General features: G+C 40.2%; 1 protein-coding gene across 1 annotated transcript in view; it reads left to right on the top strand.

Annotated features, from left to right (window-relative positions):
• The window catches only part of KCNMB4 (potassium calcium-activated channel subfamily M regulatory beta subunit 4), a 68,799-nt gene that overhangs the window by 30,956 nt on the left and 15,015 nt on the right, over window positions 1-22,828 (top strand). Inside the window, exon 2 of the mRNA XM_055236738.2 lies at window positions 3,274-3,401. Coding sequence (XP_055092713.1) covers window positions 3,274-3,401 — 128 coding nt within the window. The remainder of the gene's footprint in view (window positions 1-3,273; window positions 3,402-22,828) is intronic.

The raw sequence follows: 22,828 nt of genomic DNA on the forward strand, positions 1-22,828 counted from the left end.
AGCTACTCAAGAGGCTAGGCAGGAGGATCGCTTGAGCCCCAAGAGTTCAAGGCTGCAGTTAGCTATGATCTTGCCACTGCACTCCAGCCTGGGTCACAGAGCAAGACCCTGACTCTTAAAAAAAAATTCTTTCCAGGCAATGTTAGTTTTAAAAAGTTGCCAGAGTATTATAAGTATAGATCACTTAATCTATGTCACTCTTTTTTTTTTTTTTTTTTTTTTTTTTGAGACAGAGTCTCACTCTGTCGCCCAGCCTGGAGTGCAGTGGCGCAATCTCGGCTTGCTGCAAGCTCCGCCTCCCGGGTTCACGCCATTCTCCTGCTTCAGCCTCTCCTAGTAGCTGGGACTACAGGCGCCCGCCACCACGCCCGGCTAATTTTTTTGTATTTTTAGTAGAGACGGGGTTTCACCGTGGTCTTGATCTCCTGACCTCGTGATCCGCCCGCCTCGGCCTCCCAAAGTGCTGGAATTACAAGCATGAGCCATCGCGCCCGGCCAATCTATGTCACTCTTTGGAAAGAATGCAGTGCATAAAAAGAATACTCAAATTTTGATCTCAGGTTATTTTCTCCAGTGTAAAAAAGTACTTTCCATCCAAAAATCCATCCACACAACCTCAGACTTTCCAAAAAAGCAAGAATCTTTTAAAAAATCTCACATGAAACGTCAACATACCTAATACAGAACTTTACACACTCAGTGAAAGTTTGTGACCTTTTCAGAAGCATGTCAATGTAATTCTTCTGGCCAAATCTTAGGTTATCATTTGAGAGAGACATTTCTTTTAAACCCATTTCTCCCCAAAAAACTAAATAGCAAAGAATTCAAACTGAGTTAACTTACAAATATTTAAAATCTGTTTTGATTACATGTGGTTGTGAATTGTTCTTTCCTAACACACTTCTCTTGTGTCAAGTATTTACCCATTGCACAAAAGGGCTCTGATGAATTTTTAGGCTTTCACACTTCACAGCTTCTACCTCCAAATTGGGAAATTTCTCCTTCCTAGAAGAGCACAATAAATTGGCACCTACTCACACTTTATAAACTAATTGACTATAATGTAGAAAAATATATATTTTAATAGAAGGAAACAAAATATCCAATACCTTAGAGAAAGTAAGCAATAGGAAAATCATGGTCCTCTTGTGAACATTTTTCTAATGCAAAATACTGGCCCCTAAGGAAGGACCTACCACACTCCTCCTCTTTGCTGGCTGGAATACTGGCTTAGTCAGGGTTCCCAGCCATCTCCCCAGTGGGCAGGATCTCTTCTGGGAAAAGTACTGTGACAGTGTTTGTAGTCCTGCCTTCTGCTGGGTTCTTTCTTGGTGTACCTCCAAGAATAGAATCATAGAAATGTAGAGCTAGAAATTATTTTGGAGATTTTGCATATTTGAAAAAATGAAGTCCAGAAAAGGGAAGTAATTTACCCAAGGACTAACACCTAATAGACAATAGGACTGGAGCCTTATCTAATGGTCTCCTTTGCTTCCAAACCCAACTGCTGCTTTGGAAGAACTCAGAATCCATAATTTCACAGACATTTTTAACTTTGTATTACTGTTATTAATAGAAGTAGAACTATATGTGCAGAAGATAAACATTCAGTGATTCAATCATTAAAATAATATTTGCATAACATGTTGTGGATGTATTGTATATAATAGACAACCAAATTTACTAAAATTTATAATGTCTATATATTTTTTTAAAGTTTAAACACTGTGAAAATAATGTCATCATCTTGAATAAAAATGTATCCGTGTTATCATTAACTAATTCAACCAACATTTTTGCAATTTCACCATTAGCAGACATAGTCATAAGTGTGAAAATATAGAAAAGACAGAAAACAGTTCTTGTTCTCACCTCGCCAGCAAATTGGGAAGGCTGACATAAAACAGACAAGTATGATACTCTGTGTTTCCAGCTGTGATATCACGTGGCGTGAGTCCCATGGCAGCAAAAATGAGGGGCACTTAACTGTGGTAGAAGAAAAAGAAGGCTCCCTCAAGTAGGTAACACCAAACTTGAATCTTAAAATAAAGGAGATTTAGGAACAAAGGGCATTAAAAGGAGAGAGAACATCCTGTGCCAAGCAAGTAGGTTGACAGCACGTGGCAGATTTGGAGAGCAAGTACATCCATATGGCTGCATCCCAGAATTAAATGAGGGTGAGGACAGGCAGGGACCAGATCACGAAGAGCTTTGTGCATCATGCTAAAACATTTCAGTTTTACCAGAAAATAGTGAGAAGGTGTTGAATAATTGTATGCTGTAAATTAAACAATGTGACTGAAATTATACTGTAAAACTCTGTGTTGTGTTCGGTTGGCTTTCCCTGCTCCTTACTATCAGATACCTTGGTAAAACACCTAAGCGTAGAATGTGATAAGACCACCAGAATCTAGTTGTGGTTGTAGAGCTGACGAAAATCTCAATGTCTGCATCTATAAAATGGAAATTGTTATAGGGTTGTAAACAGTACACAAGTTAAGTCCTGTTAAGCATCTGCGTCTGCTGTATTGCAAACAATAAATAGAAACTGGCATCATCTTCGTCATCATTGTAAAAAGCTGAATTGCAGAAAATGGATTAGAATGCGGAGAGTTCATTTTAACATCTGGACCTAAGAACAGTTGTCTGATTCTGCTTAATCTGTATTGCTTAGAATAATACAGCCCCTTTAAGAGAACTACTTTGTCAGAGGCATGGCTAGGAAAAGACATCAGTTAGCAAAATACATTGATTATGTATTTAAAAGGAAATTTTCCACTGATTTTGTTGTCCAACAGAATGTAAGAAAAGAAAACTTGGGTTTCAGCAGTTAGGAGCAGTATCCTGAGAAGAGCTATGTGCTTGAATTTATTAGTTACAGGTAGAAGACAGAAATGCCAAGGTTCATAGATAGCAATTGGGGATAAAAATAAACTTTTTTATGCCTCCCTCTGTTGACAGACAGGTCACCAAAAGAAAGAGTATATTATGCTTTTAATTTGCTATTACATGGTAACTGTTTATAAAATACCCTTACACCATAATGAGTGAAGTTTATTTTTTGCTGTGTTTTTGTATTTGGAATACTTTCTGTCCTTGTGCCAAATTGGAAATTTGGACTATAGTTTAGTAATTTCAATTTGGTTGTATTTAAAAATTAGGGAGGTCTAAATTAGATTTACTGTCTTTATAATGCCATCTTTCTATAAAAAATGACTATATCTCAATATTCCATAAAATAATAGATTTACTTTCTGTATTCTATTTTGTTAGTGCTCCTATATCCCTCCCTGTAAGAGAGAAAATCAGAAGAATTTGGAAAGTGTCATGAATTGGCAACAGTACTGGAAAGATGAGATTGGTTCCCAGCCATTTACTTGCTATTTTAATCAACATCAAAGGTAAGTCAATATTGGCATGTGCATATTAAAATTGTTTGTAGACTCTGCAGCTTATCACACTGATATATCATAGATTATGCCCACTTGACAGCATGGAGATAGCCTCAACTCTTCCCTGCATGTAATTAGGGAAACCCATATAACGAATCTGCAGGACAGAGAAAAAGACTTGTGTTGTACACCTTACCCTCTGAATATACTACAAAATGATAGTGACTTTAGGTAGTAACACTACTTTGCATTTCCTAAGAATTACAGATTGATGCACGTAAGCTAAACAATGTGCAGATTTGCCAGCACTTTTAGACTGCATCGAATCTTACCTTTCCTTTTCCTTTCTATTCTGATGAAGTGTCAATAACATGAGTTCACACCATTAAAACCTTACTTGACTTAGTATTCAGTTTATACTATATAAACCATGTAAAGATGGTTCCTTGGACTAGGGTACTTTGGTACCCACTCAGATTAATCAGTAATTTATTCATCAAACATTGATTGAGTATTCACAATTCCTTGCTGTACATCTCCACTTGGATGTTCCAGGGTTACTGCAAACCTTCACTTGCTCCCATAATCTCTGTCTTAGAAAATGGCATGACCATTCACTCATTTACCAAATCCAGAAACCTTTGAGTAATGCTTAGTTCATTTTTCTCCTTTGTGCTTTGTAACCTACGTCACCATCATGTATTTTTGTTTGTTTTTAGACAGAGTCTCACTCTGTCACCCAGGCTGGAGTGCAGTGGCGAGATCTTGGCTTACTGCAGCCTGCGCCTCCCAGGTCCAAGTGATTCTTGTGCCTCAGCCTCCCGAGTAGCTGGGACTACAGGCACACACTACCACAGCTGGCTAATTCATGTATTTTTAGTAGAGACAGGGTTTTACCATGTTGACCAGGCTGGTATCTAACTCCTGACCTCAAGTGATCTGCCTGCCTCAGCCTCTCAAAGTGCTGAAATTACAGGCGTGAGCCACTGTGTCCAACATATCATGTTGATTTTTACCTCTATCTTGACTCTTCTCTGCCTCCCCACTATCACTGTCTTAGTTTACATCCAGATTTCTCAGCTCCATTAACGCTGAGTTACAAGACTACTGAGTCTTGTAACAAGTCTTCCGCCTCCACCATGGACCCACTCCAAGCCACTCTCCATAGTAGTGCCAAGGTAATCTTTCTAACATGAGTCTAATCAGGTTACTCTGCATAGTTTTCAGAGTAAAGCTCAAACATCTTGGCATGGCCTATGTCAGATACCTATTGCTGTATAACAAACCACCCTAAACGTAGTGGCTTACTACAGCAATGACACATTTTTTTTTTTATGATTCTGTGGGTTTGCTGTGCTCATTTGCAGTCGGATGATGGCTGAAACAGCTGCATGGTCCAAGATGGCCTCCTCCCTCATATGCCCAGCAGTCAGTGCTGGCTGTCAGCTGGGGCGCCTCAGTATCCCCACCACCTGGCCTCTCATTCTTCACTAGGCTAGATTGCCTTCCTTACAACATGGCAGCCTCAGACGGCATTTCAAGAGTGGTAGGCCTCGGCTCTGGAATTTGAATAATATCACTTCTGACACCTTCTATTGGTCAAAGCAAGTCATGAAGCCAGTCGTATTCATGAGGTTCTGGAGTAGGCTTTGCCTCTTGATAGGAGGAGCTGCAAAACATTTGTCACCACATTTAATCTACCACAGGATACAAGGCTTCTCAAGATTTTGTCCCAGACTGTCACTTCTCCAACCTCATTTCCTTGCTCATATTCTTTGCAATAACCATTCTGAACTATGTGCACTTCCCAGAATATTTTATACTTTTCTATGCATGCCTTTTTATTTGCTTTTCCCGCTTCTTGGCAGCCATACTGGCAACTCCTCAGATACCATCTTCTCTGGGGTGCCTTCCTTGATCCCCAATTTTGACTTAGTTCTATATCAGTTGAGATGTGATTTGTTGCAGGTAATCAGAATTTTGACTCAAAGCATCATAAAAAAATTAGGAAATGTATTATTTTATATATCAAGAAATGCAAGGCCAGGCATGGTGGTTCACGCCTTTAATCCCAACACCGTGGAAGACTGAGGCAAGAGGATCACTTGAGCCCAGGAGTTCAAGGCCAGCCTGGGCAGCATAGGGAGACCCTGTCTCTATAAAAAAATTTTAAAAATTAGCCAGGCATGATGATGTGCACCTGTAGTCCCAGCTACTCGGGAAGCTAACATGGGAGGATCGCTTGGGTCCTACTAAGCCTTGGGAGGTTGAGGCTGCAATGAGCCATGATCACACGACTGCACTTTAGCCTGGGTGACAAAATGAGACCCTGCCTCAAGAAAAAAAAAAAAAAAGGAAGAAAGAAAAAAATGAAAATGAAGGAGAAATGCACAGGTGGACGGATGTCAGGGTTGTTTGATGCAGTGACTTAATAGTGTCACCAAAACCCAGCTCCTTTTTAAATCTGGCCTCAAGGTGGCTCTTTTCACAGTTATAATATAGTTACTTTAGTTCCAGATGTCACAGCCAGATGCAGCAGTGTCCAAAGAGAGAAACAGCCTGTCTTTCTTGATGCATTTTTCTTGGGATTTGGAAACCTTTTCCCCTCTTCCCACGGGCAACCTCCCCTCATGTATCCTTGTTCACAGTGAGTTCCTTTGCCTACACCTAAACCAATCACAAGAAAGAACAATCAGAATCAACCCCTGACTTGGGGCTAGTGTTACGTCTCTTAAGTCACTTGGAGAAGGGCTATACCCCTGAGTAGATTTGGGAAGGAAGAAGAAAGGGAACAAGGTGTTGTGGAACAACCAAAAATGCCAACGAAAAGGTGTGTCTCCCATATTCCACAGTCGTCTTCTTTTTTTTTTTTTTCAGGAAATGTTTCTGAGTCATAATATTCCATAGGCTTCTATTTACAACTCTCTCCCAGGGGCTTGCAAGGGTTGCTTCACATAACTAGGTCAGAGGAGCTTTTTATTTTATTTTATTTTTGTTTTGTTGGAGTAGGAGTCTTGCTCTGTCACTCAGGCTGGAGTGCAGTGGCATGATCTTGGCTCACTGCAACCTCTGCCTCTCAGGTTCAAGTGATTCTCCTGCCTCAGCCTCCCAAGTAGCTGGGATTACAGGTGCATGCCACCACGCCCAGCTAATTTTTGTATTATTTAGTAGAAATGGGATTTCACCATGTTAGCCAGGCTGGTCTTGAACTCCTGACCTCAGGTGATCCTCCCGTCTTGGCCTCCCAAAGTACTGGGATTACAGGTGGGAGACTCTGTGCCCAGCTAGAGGAGCTTTAAAAAAAGAAAATTTACCACAGACCAATTAATTAGAATCTTTGGTGGTTGAAACCGGGCATTAGCATTTTGTAAAATCGATGCTAGGGATTCTAATCTATAACCAGAAACTAGAGTCACTGTTCTGCCCTTTCACTTATCACCCATTACTGGAATTGTTTGTATGCCCATTTTCCTCACCAGGCTGCACACTTGTTAAGGGTGTGGGCCAGTCTTCTTTGTTTATGTTTCTCTAATATCTAGCACAATGCCTGGTTTTCAGGTAATAAATATTTGATGAGCGAATGAATAAGTGAATGCAATGTGTCAAATTAAAAGGAGCATTCTTTGCTTCCAAGGAATTAGGATTTATTGGTGAAAGCATGTGCATATGCAAATATAAGTATGATTACATCAGCTAGAAATAGAAGGGGGAAGACTGAACACTGAGGTGGCAACAATAAAGAAATCAAGGCTTGACAATGTAAGATACCTTAGGTAAATAAGTTATGTAATACGGAGTAATGAATTTGTAAGCTGGAAAGGTAGCTTGGGGTTAGATTTCTAATGGGTCATTCGTGTCAAACTAAAGAGATTCTTTGTCATATAGGCAGTAAAAATTTGTGAAAAGTTTTTTTTTGTTTTAATCGAAGACTGACATGAGTAGACCTTTTGAGTTAGAAAGTAACTGGTGTGGATGTTGAATGTATACTGGCTGGGAAAGATGAGTTAAAGGCAGAAAGAAAGGAGAGTACTGAGTGAAAAACATTTTTGAATGGTTACTGTGTGCCTGCCATTGTGAATGACATTTTATTTCGATTACTAAATTTCTAAATACTAGCCCCATTTAACATATGAATAAACTGCATATTTAAAAAATTAAATAACTTGTCCAATACACACAGCTGTTAAGTGCAAAAACTGGAATCCAATTTGTCTGATTCCCAAAGCTCCCATCAACTATCTGCTGGTCCTCATAAGAGACTTTGAGGACATAAACGAGAATAGTGGTAGTGAAAGTAGCAACAAGGATTATAGCAGTAAGATTTTCTAGTTAGAATCAACAGAACTTAATGACAATGTAAGTGATAAGGAAAAAGGTGTCAGACTTGACTGTTAGAAAAGGACAGTCTAGCTCTGAGTATGCCGAATTTGAGAGATACTTAAAATATCCAGAAGATGCTTTGAAAGAGTTAGAAACACAGACTTTTAAGTTCAGGAGCAAGAGGTCAGAAGCAGTGCTGTTCAGATGTGGGAATCGTGGTGCACAAGCTGTAGTTAAAGCAAGGACAAAGAGTGCATATTGTGAACGTTTAGAGTGAGGAGGGAAATGTTGACAGAATCTTAGGATCATCTACGTTTAAGTTATAGGCAGAAGGAGATGAAGGAAGAGTGGCCAGAGGGTGAGAGGAAAATAAAATAAGAACGTCTTAAAAGGAGAGTATTTTAAGGAGAAGAAGTTAGTCAAGAAGAAGATAATTTAGGTACAGCCTTTGATAAGTACAGACTACTCATTCAAGAAGTTTGCCATGGACAACATCATACTAAATAGCAAAGAAAACACTCAACAGAGTGAAAAGGCAACCTACAGAATGGGAGAAGATATTTGCAAACTATATATATGCTAAAGAGTTAATCCCCTGAATATATAAGGAACTCCTACAATTTAATAGTAAAAGAAACTAATAATCTGATTTTAAAAAGGGCTAAGGGCTTAAATAGGTATTTCTCAAAAATAGACATCTAAATGGCTGACAGGTATATGAAACATTGCTGAACCTCACTAATCATCAGAGAAATGCAAATCAAAGCCACAATGTAATGTCACCTCACGCCTCTCAGAATGACTATTAACAAAAAAACAAAAGACAGGTATTGGTGAGGATACGGAGAAATTGGAACCCTTGCATACCGTTGGTGGGAATGCAAAAGGGCGCAGCTGCTATGGAAGACAGTATGGATGTTCCTCAAAAAATTAAAAGTAGAACTGCCATATGATCCAGCAATCCCACTCCTGGGTATTTTTCCAAAAGACTTGAAATCAGGATCTTGACTCTTCAAGATCCTGAAGAGCACTCCTCCTTTTACCACAGCAATATTCACAATAGCCAAGATGTGGAAACAAACGAAATGTCCATCAGCAGATGAACGGATAAAGAATATGTGAAGGCAGGCGCAATGGTGATACCTGTGGTCTCAGCTAGGGGAGGCTGAGGTGGGAGGATTGCTTGGGGCCAGGAGTCCAGCCTGGGCAACATAGCGAGATCCCATCTCGAAAAGAAATAGAAAGAAAATATGGTATATACATACAATGGAAGTGTTCAGCCTTTGAAAAGAAGAAAACTCTGCAACATGTGACAACATGGATGAACCTGGAGGACATTATACCAAGTGAAAGAAGCCAGACACAAAAAGGCAAATACTGTATGATTCCACTTACATGAAGTATCTAAAATAGTCAAATTCATAGATTAAAAAAGTGGAATGGTGGTAGTTATCAGGGGCTGGGAGGAGGGGTAACGGGAGTTACTAATCAATGACCATAAAGTTTCAGTCAAGTAAGATGAATCGGCTCTACAGACTTGTACAACACTGTACTATCACCAACAGTAATGTATTGTACGCTTAAAAATTGAAAAGGGTATATCTCATGTTAAGTATTCTTACCACAATACAATAAAATTAAAGTTTCCTATGACTGGAAAAAAGCTTGGGGAGGAGGTGAGTAACTGAGGAGTGGATATAGAGAAATAAGCCTCCTGCAGATGAAAACTGTTGGAGGGAGAGAGAAAAATGAAATGTATATCGTAAAGTAAAAATGGAACGTGCCCTGAAGAAAACGAGACAGAATGAAATAAAATGCTGAAAGAGTACGCAGATTTCTTTTTCTGTGAGATGGGACTGTTTGAGCCTGAGCCCACCGCCGTGTGAATCAGGTGCTTCCTTGAAGCTTCTTCCTGCCCTGGACTGGGAACTGGTTTCAGAACGTTCCTGAGCTTGAGCTTGAGCTTGCGGTTGGAGGTGAACAAGGCACCCCTTCCACGTGCTGTCCTGACTAGATGGTGACCATGTTGATGAATGTCCTCTCACTCCCCACTTGGGAACTGCGTGTTGTGAGGGCTGCCTCCCCCTGACAGGGTTGGCTCCTCCTGTCAGGGCATGAATTTTGAATATTCTCAGTACCCAGTCAAGAAGGACTATTCCTCCAGAAGTGTGAGGTCTACCTAAAAAGAGCTAAACCAAATTATATACTAAAAGTATAAAAGTATTTTTTTGTACTCTCGCAACAATTCTGACACCAAATGTGTGGGGTATTTCCACACCAAGCAGTTCAGTTCTCTGGTGACACTAGCTGGTGTCCTACAGTTCAGTTTGTTTCTGGAGTTGGCATCAGATCCCACAAATTAAAGGGTCCAGCCCCACAAGATGACCCCCACTTCAGATGTCAAGCGCATGTCCCAGGTATCTGCCTGTACTTCTGACTGACCTTCTCTAAGTCAGGGTTTCCCACATCCTCCCTCCTTGCATTCGATAATTTGCTAGAATGGCTCACAGAACACTTTACTTCCTATTCCAGTTTATTATAAAGGACACAACTCAGGAACTGCCAGATGGAAGAGATGCATTGAGCAAGGTGCCCTCTCCAGGCACACCACCTTCCCAGCACCTTGATGTATGCACCAACCCAGAAGCTCTGGAGTTGTTAGGGTTTTTATGGATATTACATAGGCACGATTGATTATATCATTGGCCCTTGGTGGTTGAGTTGATCTCTAGCCACCTCTTCCTTGCCTGGAGAGGTGGCTAGAGAGAGGTGGTGCTGAATTCTTTTTTTTTTTTTTTTGAGACAGAATCTCACTCTGTTGCCCAGGCTGGAGTGCAGTGGCTTGATCTCCGCTCACTGCAAGCTCCGCCTCCCGGGTTCACGCCATTCTTCTGCCTCAGCCTCCCAAGTAGCTGGGACTACAGGCACCCACCACCACGCCTGGCTAATTTTTTCTATTTTTAGTAGAGATGGGGTTTCACCATGTTAGCCAGGATGGTCTTGATCTCCTGACCTTGTGATCTGCCCGCCTCAGCCTCCCAAAGTGCTGGGATTACAGTTGTGAGCCACCGCGCCCGGCTCGAGGTGGTGCTGAATTCTAATCCTCTATTCACATGGTTGGTTCTTCTGACAACCGGTCCCCATCCTCCAAGAGTCACCTCACTAGTATAAACTTGGGCATGGTTGAAAGGGGCTTACTATGAAAAAACGAAGATTCTCCTCTCACCCCGACTACTCAGGAAATTACAAGGGTTTTACAAGTTCTGTGCCAGGAACCAGGGCAGAGACCAAATACAAATTTCTTATTATGTCACCTATAGCAGTTGTGTTAACTTTAGTACAGTAAATTTAAGCTCATTATACCTCCTTCAGAACGGATACACATTCCCTATCCATCATTTCACTGTCCCATTCCCAAACTGTGGGGGTGTAGATAGAAGCGGGGGTGGTCTATCACAGCCCAGCAGCACTCAAGACAGGATTTTTCAGCAACTCTGGGAAGGCAGGCGTTCGGAGTTTGGCTCTTTTACCATGACATATGTGAGAGGAAACGGGAGTGCTGTTTGGAGGTGTGAAAAATGGCAGCTCCCTGGTGCCATCTACTCTTAGTACACTTTTTACTACTGCTAAATATGAAATTAAAATAGACTTACTGTATGGACTCCCAGATGCTCTTGAGAAGATGAACTTTATATTTAAAGAAACCTTTAGATTTCGCTCAAATGCAGGAAATTAGGGAGAATAGTCAAGTTTTCACTTTCAAGAAAAGGGTGTTATTTTGAAAATCTAAGACAAAGATTAGAGGAGTCTTAGCTTTCCACTGGTTAAGCCTTGTTGAAGCAAGCTATATTCCAGTGTTGAGTCTGCAGTGGCCGAAGCAGCCCGGAAGCAGCTGTGCCTGCCATGGGCAGTCAGTCTCCGTGCAGCCATCCCTCTCTACACCCAGGAAGGATTCTGCAGAGGTGTCACTGGGGTGAATTCATGCCAAGGGTTGAGTCCATTTGTGGCCTTCCCGTATAACCTTTCCACTCTTTGCCTCCCTTAACCTCGAGGCTCAGTCTCCTTCCAAAATGTGTAGATTTTGTTTTTACACTTTTTTATTCAGGTAAGTTCACAATTCTCCCTATATCATTTTTTCATTTTTTTTTCTCGGTCGTTCCCTGGCTTATCCCTTCTCAGCAAAACCTAACTTGTACCCCTGTAACGAGTATGCTTTGAAACCCCCTTTTCATTGCCAGAAAACTTCTCTGTATTCTCAATCTTTTCATACAATTTTCTTTCTTCATCTTTGCCTTAACTGGCTTCTCCTTGAAGAGGGCTTGTCCCTTTGAAAATAACTATTCATTCTTCAATTCCCTTTGGATCTAAAGGCCAAAAGGAGTAATCAGTCTTTATTTTTTTATCTTTTCCTCTTGTTGGAGAGCATAGAGTTTTTCTATAAAGGTTTACTTTTTAGTACTTTGTTTTATACCTCTGAATAGTAGGTCACAGAGTACACAGAGCAGGCTTACACACACACACACACACACACGTCAAATGAACAAATCCAGCCACACCACCTGTGCAGTCTCTTGAATTCACTTCCTCCACCACTGCCTGGATTCAGGCTCTCACCTGGCTTGTTGAAGCCATCCTCAACTAGTCTGTCAGCCTTGGTCATTCTCTTGTCTATCATCCACACCACGCTAGGTTTTGTTTTGCTTTGTTTAAGCCTCCTTTTGATCTTGTCACAGTCCTTGATTAAATTTTTCTGCCTTCTTCTTATCTATAGGATAAAGGTCATGCTCTTCCAATTCCAACTTCAACTTCTGCCATTAAATTATGTGCCAGTCAAGGAAAACCAAAGACAAAACAACAAGAAAACAACAACAAAATAGCAGACACGGTCGTTACCTTCATGGAGCCTATAGTCTGTAGTCACAACAGTAGTATAATTACAAAGTAGGGTAGTGCTATGAAGGGGAAGCTGAGGATGCTGCTATGAGATATTACGGCATGATGGGAAATTTCAAAGACCTTTGTGTGTAAATCAAAATTAGGTCAAGACCAGAGGATGTTCAAGAATTAGCTAGGTAAAAACCTAGGGGGAGAATATTTCAGAATAAGATACTACCATGTGCCAATGTTCTGCAGCAAGAAAGAGCTTGGTTGTTTTAGGTACTGGAAGGCCAGTGTGTCAGGAGAGCTGTGAATGAGTGGGAGAGTGGAGCAAGAATTAGACAGGGCTTACTTTTCTCTTAAAATGTAGTGAGCAGCCAATCGTTGGTTTTAAGCAGAGTGGTAATATGGTCTGCTTTACGTATTTTAACTTTTATTCCAGCTACATCAGTCACCTCGAGTCACACTGTTTCCCATGCACCTTAATGCCTTTGTTCCTGTCTCTTTCTCCTCGCCTGAGGACACCTTCACCTTTTTTACTTCTGGGAATTAGCACAGCACAGTAGTCCTAGAATGAACTCTAGAACCAGATGCTTTCTAGTGGCGTGGTCTTAGATATGTTACTTAAATCTATCTGTGCCTCAGTTTCTTTTGCAGAAGTGGGATATAATATCAAGGAGATGGCATGTGCCTAACCCACAATAATTCCTACAAAAGTGTTTGCTATTATTGTTTTTATTACTATTATTAAGATTCACCTCAAATGTCACTGTGTAACCTTCTCCCATCTTTTCAGGTATAATTCATTACTTCCTCTTCTGCACTCCCACACTGCCACAGTTGCTTTTATCACACTGTTAGAGAGTTGAATATGTACTTTTCTGCTGTTATAGATTATGAATTCCTTAAGGGCAGCAGTCATGTGACATCAAGGCATCGCGATTTACATTTCTCCTCTACCACTGATTAATTGTACAACCTTAGATAAATTGTGCACCTTCTCCATCTTGGTTTCCTCACCTATAAAATGAGGGTAGCATTACCCATCTTAAGGGCTTTTGTTCTGGTTTTATAAGAAACACATTTGCACGATAGCTAATACTTAGTAAACACATATGCTTTCCTTCCCTGCCTCTGTAGATTTCTAACAACCAAGTTAGAAACAAAGGTGGGCCTGGTTATTTACTGATGGGAGGCTGAGGTGTTGAATAAATAAATAATGAGGGTTTTATGAATGAGCAAAACAACAGAACACAAAAAAAGGAAGAAAGAAGAAATTCTATTGTTAAAATAAATATGTTGTACTCCTGATGCTAACAGATATATCCTAATTTCTAAGTTCATTCAAAGTGTGTTTATCCTGTAGCATATGTTTTTAAATCCAATTTACCCTTAGCATTTTAAAGAAAGATAAACATAATGGCCTGAGCTCAAATTGAGTAGCGGTTGCTTCAGAATACAGTTTTAAAGCCATTAAAATAAAGATGAAAAGCAACTGGTTAGAAAAAGACTGCTCACTTACTTAGGGTTTAGTTTTCTTATCTATAAAATTTGATAGACTGATGTATTAAATGATCTCTAAAATTCCTTCAAACTCTCAATTTCTATGGTTTTATGATTCCCTGGTTCTGAAAACTTGTACAAAATTACAACAACTTAAGATGCTAGATAAAATCCTAATGGTGAAAGGGAGAGGCAATTAGTAAAGAAATAAATGGTTAAGAGTCTGGAGCCATTTAATGGAGAGGGAGACAGCCCTGCTACCTCAACGGTAATTGAGTTTCATAATGATGACACTGAGTCATCAAAAAAGGTTAAATTTGGTTCAACCTACTCTCCTTAAAAGGCAAGGAAATGTGTAATGCATTTTTAGGAAGATTTTTACCAATAATATTTTAATATTTTATTAGGTTTTTATTCAACTTAAAATTTAAGCTTTAATTATTTGGAAAATTCACTTTTGTGAATGCCTATTTCCTCTCCATGAAGCGAGCCCATTTCAGGGGCTGCAGAGATCTTTCTGCCACCACAGAATAGCTTATCACGCTGGTATCATGGTTGTTACTCTTTTTGTAATTTAGTGTCCTAAATTTTACACATAAAAGTGCTACCATCTCAAGCTGGGAACAGTGGCATATACCTGTAGTCCCAGCTACTTGGGAGGCTGAGATGGGAGGATCATTTGAGTCCAGGAGTTTAAGGCTAGCCTGGGCAGCATAGTGAGACCCTGTCTAAAAAAAGAAAAAAGAAAGTGGTAGATGAACTGAAGAGGTTGAAATAGATAATACTGTGCGATTATGTCATGCTAAGGGGTTTAAATTTGTCCTAAGGGCAGTGGAGGAGTGACAGTCACATTGATGTTTTAGAAAGACGAGTCTAGTGGCAGCATGGAGGGTAGATTGATAAAAGCCAAAGCTGGAGGATCCGTGAACAATTTGGAGACTGTTGTACCAGTCTAGACAGGGGATGGTAAGAGCTTGGACAAAGGTAGAATTAGTGGAGGAAGAAAAGGAGGAATGGACACAGGACTTGAAGGAAGTGGAATCTGCAGATTTAGAGAAGTACATGACGCTTGATAGGGGTTGAGGTTAAGAACTGGATGGAGGCCGGGCACGGTGGCTCACGCTTGTAATCCCAGCACTTTGGGAGGCCGAGGCGGGTGGATCACGAGGTCAGGAGATCGAGACCACGGTGAAACCCCGTCTCTACTAAAAATACAAAAAATTAGCCGGGCGTGGTGGCGGGCACCTGTAGTCCCAGCTACTCGGAGAGGCTGAGGCAGGAGAATGGCGTGAACCCGGGAGGCGGAGCTTGCAGTGAGCCGAGATCTCGCCACTGCACTCCAGCCTGGGCGACAGAGCGAGACTCCGTCTCAAAAAAAAAAAAAAAAAAAAAGAACTGGATGGAATTGGATCCAGTTCTGGCTTTCCGTCCTGGGTAACTGTTTTGGAGGCACCATTAACTGGAATGTTCCGGGAAAGCTTTTGCTTTCCTGATGTAAGTACTACTGCCTCCTGCTTTCTGATGCCACGACAGCAAAAGCCATCATGCAGCTTTAAGGTGATAAACAGGAGAGTGGACATCTACACATTAGTAGAGTGGCGCAAAAAGAGCCAGCCTCTTCGCATGCTTGTGGAACAGCTGCCCCTGCCCTGGCCATGCTACCTCTGGATTTCTTGTTATGTGAGACAGACAACACTTACATGCTTAGAAATGGGCATCTGAGTATGTTTATAACCAATAGAGTGAAAAATGATTGGTCAGTTGTAGTTTATTTTCCTGATGTCTTTGCATTCTAAAAACAGATTGAGCTCTAAAAACAGATGCAGCTCAAAAAAAGATTTATTTTAATGTATTTATATGTTGAATTTAATTGCACCATTGGCTTCTAAGTTTTTCTTTTGGCTTTTTTATAGAGCAAATTACGAAAGAAAAAACTTTGTTTTTACTACCAGACCTCTTAGTATACAAATGGCGAAAATGTGCATATAAAGATGGGACCTAGGATTTGGAACAAATTCCAGAGGAAAATTTTATTGACATTGGAATGAATTACTAAATACTATGTTTGATATTTGGTAAAAATTACTTATTTTTGTTTTCTACTCTGAGAAGTATTTCTTACAGTCTTATCATTAGAGAATAGACTGGTTCTATGGCTATTTTTTACAGGAACATATTGGCTTTTTCTTCAAACATTAAATCCAGTGATATATCCTGAATCTTAAAAAACAAAACAGTAAATCTGGAATCTTACCAAAACCAAGTCTTTTCCATATACATTTGTGTCTGTCTCCATATTAAGACAGATTACATCAGAATTGAAGGCTTTCTTTGGTCCCAAAATCTGTACTTTTTAAAAAAAGCAGTGATTGCTGTGGCTTCTCCAGTATGCTGTGGAATATATATGGAAGTTATTCCAGTGTTTTTTCTCAGTCTGACATCCAAATGGCTGTACATTACTTAAAATCTACATTTGAGAGTCTGTTTTCTAATGGTTAATCAAAGTGTTTTCATGCTTGCAAATTCATCTTCTAACAGCTTTTATCATCATGGCATTAAAGTTAAGAATTTGATGTTATTAAATCACTTTTCATTTAAGATATTTTATGCAGGCTTCAAACAAAGCCCTGAGGGAATTTCGGAGGAAAAATACAAGAACCCTAGGACAAGTAGGTCATAGAGTGCAGCATCATCAGATGGTGGAATGCAGGGCAGGGCTGTGCGTCAGGAGCCTCCACTCCATTTCTATCCATAGCTCTCTTCGTGACTTAGTGATTGACCTTGGGCTACTTATCAAAGAGCTCTTGCCTCAGTTTCTTTTTTTTTTTTTTTTTTTTGAGACAGAGTCTCGCACTGTCGCCCAGGCTGGAGTGCAGTGGGGCGATCTCGGCTCACTGCAAGCTCCGCCTCCTGGGTTCACGCCATTCTCCTGCCTCAGCCTCTCCGAGTAGCTGGGACTACAGGCGCCCGCCACCACGCCCAGCTAATTTTTTTTTTTGTATTTTTAGTAGAGACGGGGTTTCACTGTGGTCTCGATATCCTGACCTCGTGATCCGCCCGCCTCGGCCTCCCAAAGTGCTGGGATTACAAGCGTGAGCCACTGCGCCCGGCCGCCTCAGTTTCATCTTAGATAAAATGGGGCTAGAAGTCACCGGAAGCACATGTTGAATGTATTGTGGAGTTCATAGACTCACAGACTGTCAAATCTGGAGACACTTTTCAGTCATTTGCTCCAACCCAAAATGAATCCCCACCATATAATTTTTTGAAGTGTTTTCTGCTCTCTACTTGAACAACTCTTGTGACAGTGGACATCACCTCCTCCTGAAGAAGCCCACTCCATTTTTAAACGTTTTTAGTTGTCAAGAAATTAACCCTGGGAAATGCCTAAAATAGGCAAATTCATAGAGACAGAAAGTACATTAAGGTTATCAGGGACTGGGGGAAGAGGAAAGTGGGGAGCTATTGCTCAATGGCTGGAGAGTTTCTGTCTGGTGAGATTTAAAAGTTTTGGGCTGGGTGCGGTGGCTCACACCTGTAATCCCAGCACTTCAGGAGGCTGAAGTGGGCAGATCATGAGGTCAAGAGTTCGAGAGCAGCCCGACCAACATGGTGAAACCCTGTCTCTACCAAAAATACAAAAATTAGCCGGGCGTGGTGGTGCATGCCTGTAATCCCAGCTACTGAGGGGGCTGAGGCAGGAGAATTGCTTGAACCTGGGAGGCAGAGATCGCAGTAAGCCGAGATCGTACCACTGCACTCCAGCCTGGGCGACAGAGCGAGACTCTGTCTCAAAGATTTTAGAAATAAATTATGTGAATCTAATTAGTGCCACTAAATTGTGAGTCTAATTAATGCCACTAAATCGTACACTTTACCACAATTTTTAAAGATTCACCATGGTTAGTTCTATAATCTCAGTGTGGAGGTTGTTGGACACACATTGTCCAAGTTTTACAGAAGAGGCAACAGACACTTTAAGATCACACGGCCAGGATCTGCACCTGAGTACTTGACCTTCAGACTGTGGGTGTCACCAAGTTCATATTGCCATCACTGTTGGGAACAGATTTGTTCTCGTCATTTGGGATGCTTTTCTTACTGTGCCCCGAGCTGGCCAGTGCAGAGGAAGGCAGAACATTTCTACCACCGTTGATAAATCCAGAGACTAAAACTCAGTTAACGACATGGCATGAGCTTTTTTGGCAGCTACAGCACTCTATTAATTCATACAGAGCTTATACTTAATTAAACTTGCTCCCCCAACATTTGATTTATACATGCTGCTCTTTATTAAAGCAGGTTCCCCCCTGCTGAGATTTGTGTAGCATTTAAATACACAAGAATTTAAAATTTATTCCTATGTGAATACATCTTGTTGCTTTTGACCGACTGTTCCAGTCTCATGATTATTTTGACTCTTGATTATGGTACCCATCATATTTGTTATATCTTCCATCATAATTCTATCTTAATTGTAAGTCAAAATGGCTTTGATTTTTCTCATCCAAGTTATCAATAAAAATGCTGAAAAGGATTAGGACATAGACCTATTTCACTGCTGATCTTCCTCTGGCCTTTCATAATAGCCAATACCTGTTTACCATGCTGCCTCTGTACCAGAAACTGTTTAAATGTTTTTTACATATTAACTCATTGAATGTGCACAACACCCCTGCAAGGCATTATTAACACAATCCTCATTTTATACATGAGGGAACTGGAACACAGAGAGGTTAAGCAATATGACCAAATCACATAGCTGGCAAGTGACAGAGCCAGGATTCAAACCTCTTATTGAGCTTCCAGAGTCTGTTTTCTTAACCATTCTGCTCTAGTGCTGCTAACATCAGCCAGGATTCTAGTCCATATTGGGTTAGGATAACATAAGGGACTATATTAAATCTAATTAATAAGATTGCTATTATAACATTTTTTAAAGTGTATTGTTGGTGGCAAAATAATCTGAAATGCCAGACCAAAGCATTTGTGCTGTATCTTCTACCAAGAAATTCTTTCCCCATTTTTTCACCAAACTCTAATCTCCTGGTCTTTCATGTCTGCTGAAAAAATACTTCCTTTTAATTTTCCCAGGCAAACTTCAATTCTCCTTCTTTAATATTACCTCTGCACTTTGTACAAATGTCCATTGCATTTTGAAATGGATTTCAACAGTAAGCCAACAACAAACGTTTATGAGCACCTAGAGCACATGCCAAGCATTATTCTGGGTAATGGGAATAAAAACATGGGAAAATGGTGTTCCTGCCCTCGGATTTACAGCTGACTAGTGAGAGCCAACACACAAATATGGCCCTGGTCCTTGCTACATCATAGTTGTTCTGCAAATATCACATGGCTGAATGGAAGAGAGCTGAGTACCAAGAAAGTCTTTTAAAATGCCCAAATAAACATCTCTAAACTTTTTTGTGCTTTAGATTAAGATTATTTTTGACCATCATGGCTGTTTCCTTAGTGAAACCATTGGATCCTCAGCCTTTCCTAGTGTGTTTCAGTGAGCTTAGGCTAAATTGGGCTGTGGTAACAACCTGAAAATCTCAGAAGCTTATAACAACCAATGTTTATTTCCTGTCCAGGTCTGTCTTGGGTTGTGTACAGCTCTGCTCCGTGTCATTTTCACTGTGGGACCCCAGATGAAGGAGGGGTGCCTATCTGGGACATTAATGCTAGTATCAAGGTGAAAGAGCAGAAAACAGGTTTCTGTAGGAATACCTGTGGCTATACTTTTTAGTGATTTTCAAATTCTTTACCATGTTTATTCTACCAATCTGATAGTTATTTGCATGTATTTTCTTGAATTTTGAATGTCACATGCTACCAGGATAAAGTTAAGCTGCTGGCACATCTAAGAGAAACTTGAAGACTGATAGGGTCTTTTTCATTACTCAAGTTTTAAAATTCTATTGTTGAGCTGTAAGTCACCACTTTAATTGTTACGCATATTTCTGTATAGTATTTTTGTTCTCCAAACATATTTGTAATCAATTCATCATTTAGGAGAAGAGCCTCAAAATTAATTTAGCTAATTTTACTTTGCAAAGGCATTTCAAGATCTGTTTAATGCATTTTAACTGAGAGATATTGCTGGACAGACTACAACAAAATTGAATGTAAAAATTGAATGTACAGTAAAGTATTCTTTACTATATAATTTAGGGGTTAGGATGAATGATTCATTGCTAGCCTTGATAGAAATGCTAGCCTATTTCTGTCTTCCTACATGCAATAGCAAAATATATATAAGCTGCTAATTATTTAATTAAAAAAACTGGTGTGTAATACACTTTAATGAAATAGGCTTTTAACAATTGGGAATCTTCTAGAATGATGATATTATAACAGAAGGTAGCGCTTTCTTCAGAAAGACATGCAGTTGACTTTCCCTCCACCCTGGATATATTTTTCAAATCCTTTCTCCAGAGCTGCCAAAATAATGGTACAATACTGATGCTGGAGCTATAGAAAAGAAAATAAATTGTGGTGATGGGAGATTTTTCTTCACTGAGGATCTAATTACAGGGAATTGGACTTAACCTAATCAGACTTTAACGACAATTTCCTAAGAGTAAATTAGGGAACAAATTACTGTGAGATGAGTTGCAGAATCTTTTTCAGAGGCTTGGAGAAAGACAGAATGTCTGTTCACCTGTTTGGGCTCATTTAGTATTGGCTTAACCAGGCGCTGGCAGCAGTTCCTAGCATGCTGGGTCTGAAATTGGGACATGTATAGGAGCAGCAGCATTGGAGGCTCCTCAAGGAGGACAAAGCACCTAAACAGGGATGGGGCAGGTGAGTTGAAGGAACAGGGACTGCTTGTGACAGTTGTTATACACACATTGGGGTTGGCTGGGCTAGATAGAGATCGATTAAAAGACGAAGCAGGAAGAAGAGCAGTAATGACAAGATGAGCAGTAAATGTGATCATTCATTCTTGGAAATTATCTGAAAATAGTTGGCACAGTCTGTAAAAACACAAGCAAATACACATGCCTGTTTATGCAAATACATCCATGATATTTGCAATTTCGAACAAATATATGTGGCCTTTGGAAAAAACCTCCATGAAATCTAAGATCTTGTTCCCTGCCCGCTACCTTAATTTGCTTAACTGACACTCTGTGGCACTGGATTTTCACTTTCTTCTTTGAAGTCTTTTCTTATTCCACTAACATTTACTGAGCTCTCACTTCGCGCTTAGCAGGGTGCAGGAATACTGGGAAAAAAAATCCAGGTTCTTGGGAGTTGAGCAAACTCACTGAGACCACTGACCATTCTTTATGGGGGCATTTGTGATTGAGCCATGGGGAGACTCAGCTAGCCTGTGTTGCTATGCCTCACTTCAATGGTCCTATCTAAGAAGCCATCTTGATTTTATATCAAAACTCATGTGGAAAATGTGCCTTGACTTCCTTTTAAATGCCTTATTTTGTCTGTGCACATCATACCCAGGATTGTTGAGATGGTAAGAAGATACATTGACATTTGGGGGGATTCCTTACCCACCTCATTTCCTTGAGAACCAAATTCTAAAGCTCTTGCCAGCCTTACAGACACCCAATGGAATCCCTGCTCATATGCATATTTTGGGTGCATCAGTATGTTTGTCATTTTCTCCCTGGAAACGGTTTCTCACACCCACATTGCAAGTGTGTGATCTGTGATTATATCTCTTTTCTGTGTCCTCTTTGCCTGGAGCGAGGGCTGAGAACATGATTCAGCTTAGGGAAATGATACCAAATGTGGTTGTTAAAGTGATCTTTCAAAAAGCAGCTTTTTATATGTGTGCAGTCACTATGCTTGGTGTAGCCTATGACTTCATTCGCCTGAAACAATGAAGCAGATTCTAGGATTTTAGAATTATGGTCTTGGACAAACCTAGAAGACACCTGCTTTTAGGCCCTTGGATATAATCTTATTTCATTTAAAAGATTTTGAAGATTTTGAGACAAAGGCGTGTGCTAACTTTGCTCTGTGATTAATCCTTCCAGTGTTTGTTGCCATCTTGATTTTATATCAAAAATCATGAGGAAAATGTTTCTTGACCTCCTTTTAAATGCCATATTTCATCTGTGCACATTGTACCCAGGATTGTTGAGATGGCAAGAAGATACATTGACATTTGGGGGGATTCCTTACCCACCTCATTTCCTTGAGAACCAAATTCTAAAGCTCTTACCAGCCTTATAAATACCCAATGGAATCCCTGCTCATATGCATACTTTGGGTGCATCAGTGATTTTTGCTCACTGTGACTAATCCTTCCAGTGTTTGTAGCCTTTCTTATAAGGAGAACTTCTATTTCAGCTTTGTTAATTTGGCTTCACAAAGTAAAATAAGGGGCCCCATTGTTTTGTCTTAATCAGTGAAGGGAATCTGGGATGTCCTGATATAATTAGTCCTTTGATTTTTAGTCCTATCCAGCCCGGGCTTGCTTGAGAAGTCCCTTGTGTAGCCCTATATTATCAGACATGCTATATCACAGCAAGCACCTTTTGATGTTTAAGAATTAATTCCTCTAAGGAATTGTAAAAAAGAAAGATATTTTGAGCATTAACGTCCTAAATCAACATTTCCATTTTCTGAGGATGTTTCTTTAGGACTAGGCATCGCTGAGACAGAAAATGAGTTCTGAGAGACTTTCTTTGGAAATAAAATGGCTCACCTTTAAATTTCCCCGTTTCTGGATGAAATCTGATTTAATAATACAATATTGT

The sequence above is a fragment of the Symphalangus syndactylus genome, chromosome 13 (assembly GCF_028878055.3).
Source record: "Symphalangus syndactylus isolate Jambi chromosome 13, NHGRI_mSymSyn1-v2.1_pri, whole genome shotgun sequence".
Classification (NCBI taxonomy): Eukaryota; Metazoa; Chordata; class Mammalia; order Primates; family Hylobatidae; genus Symphalangus; species Symphalangus syndactylus.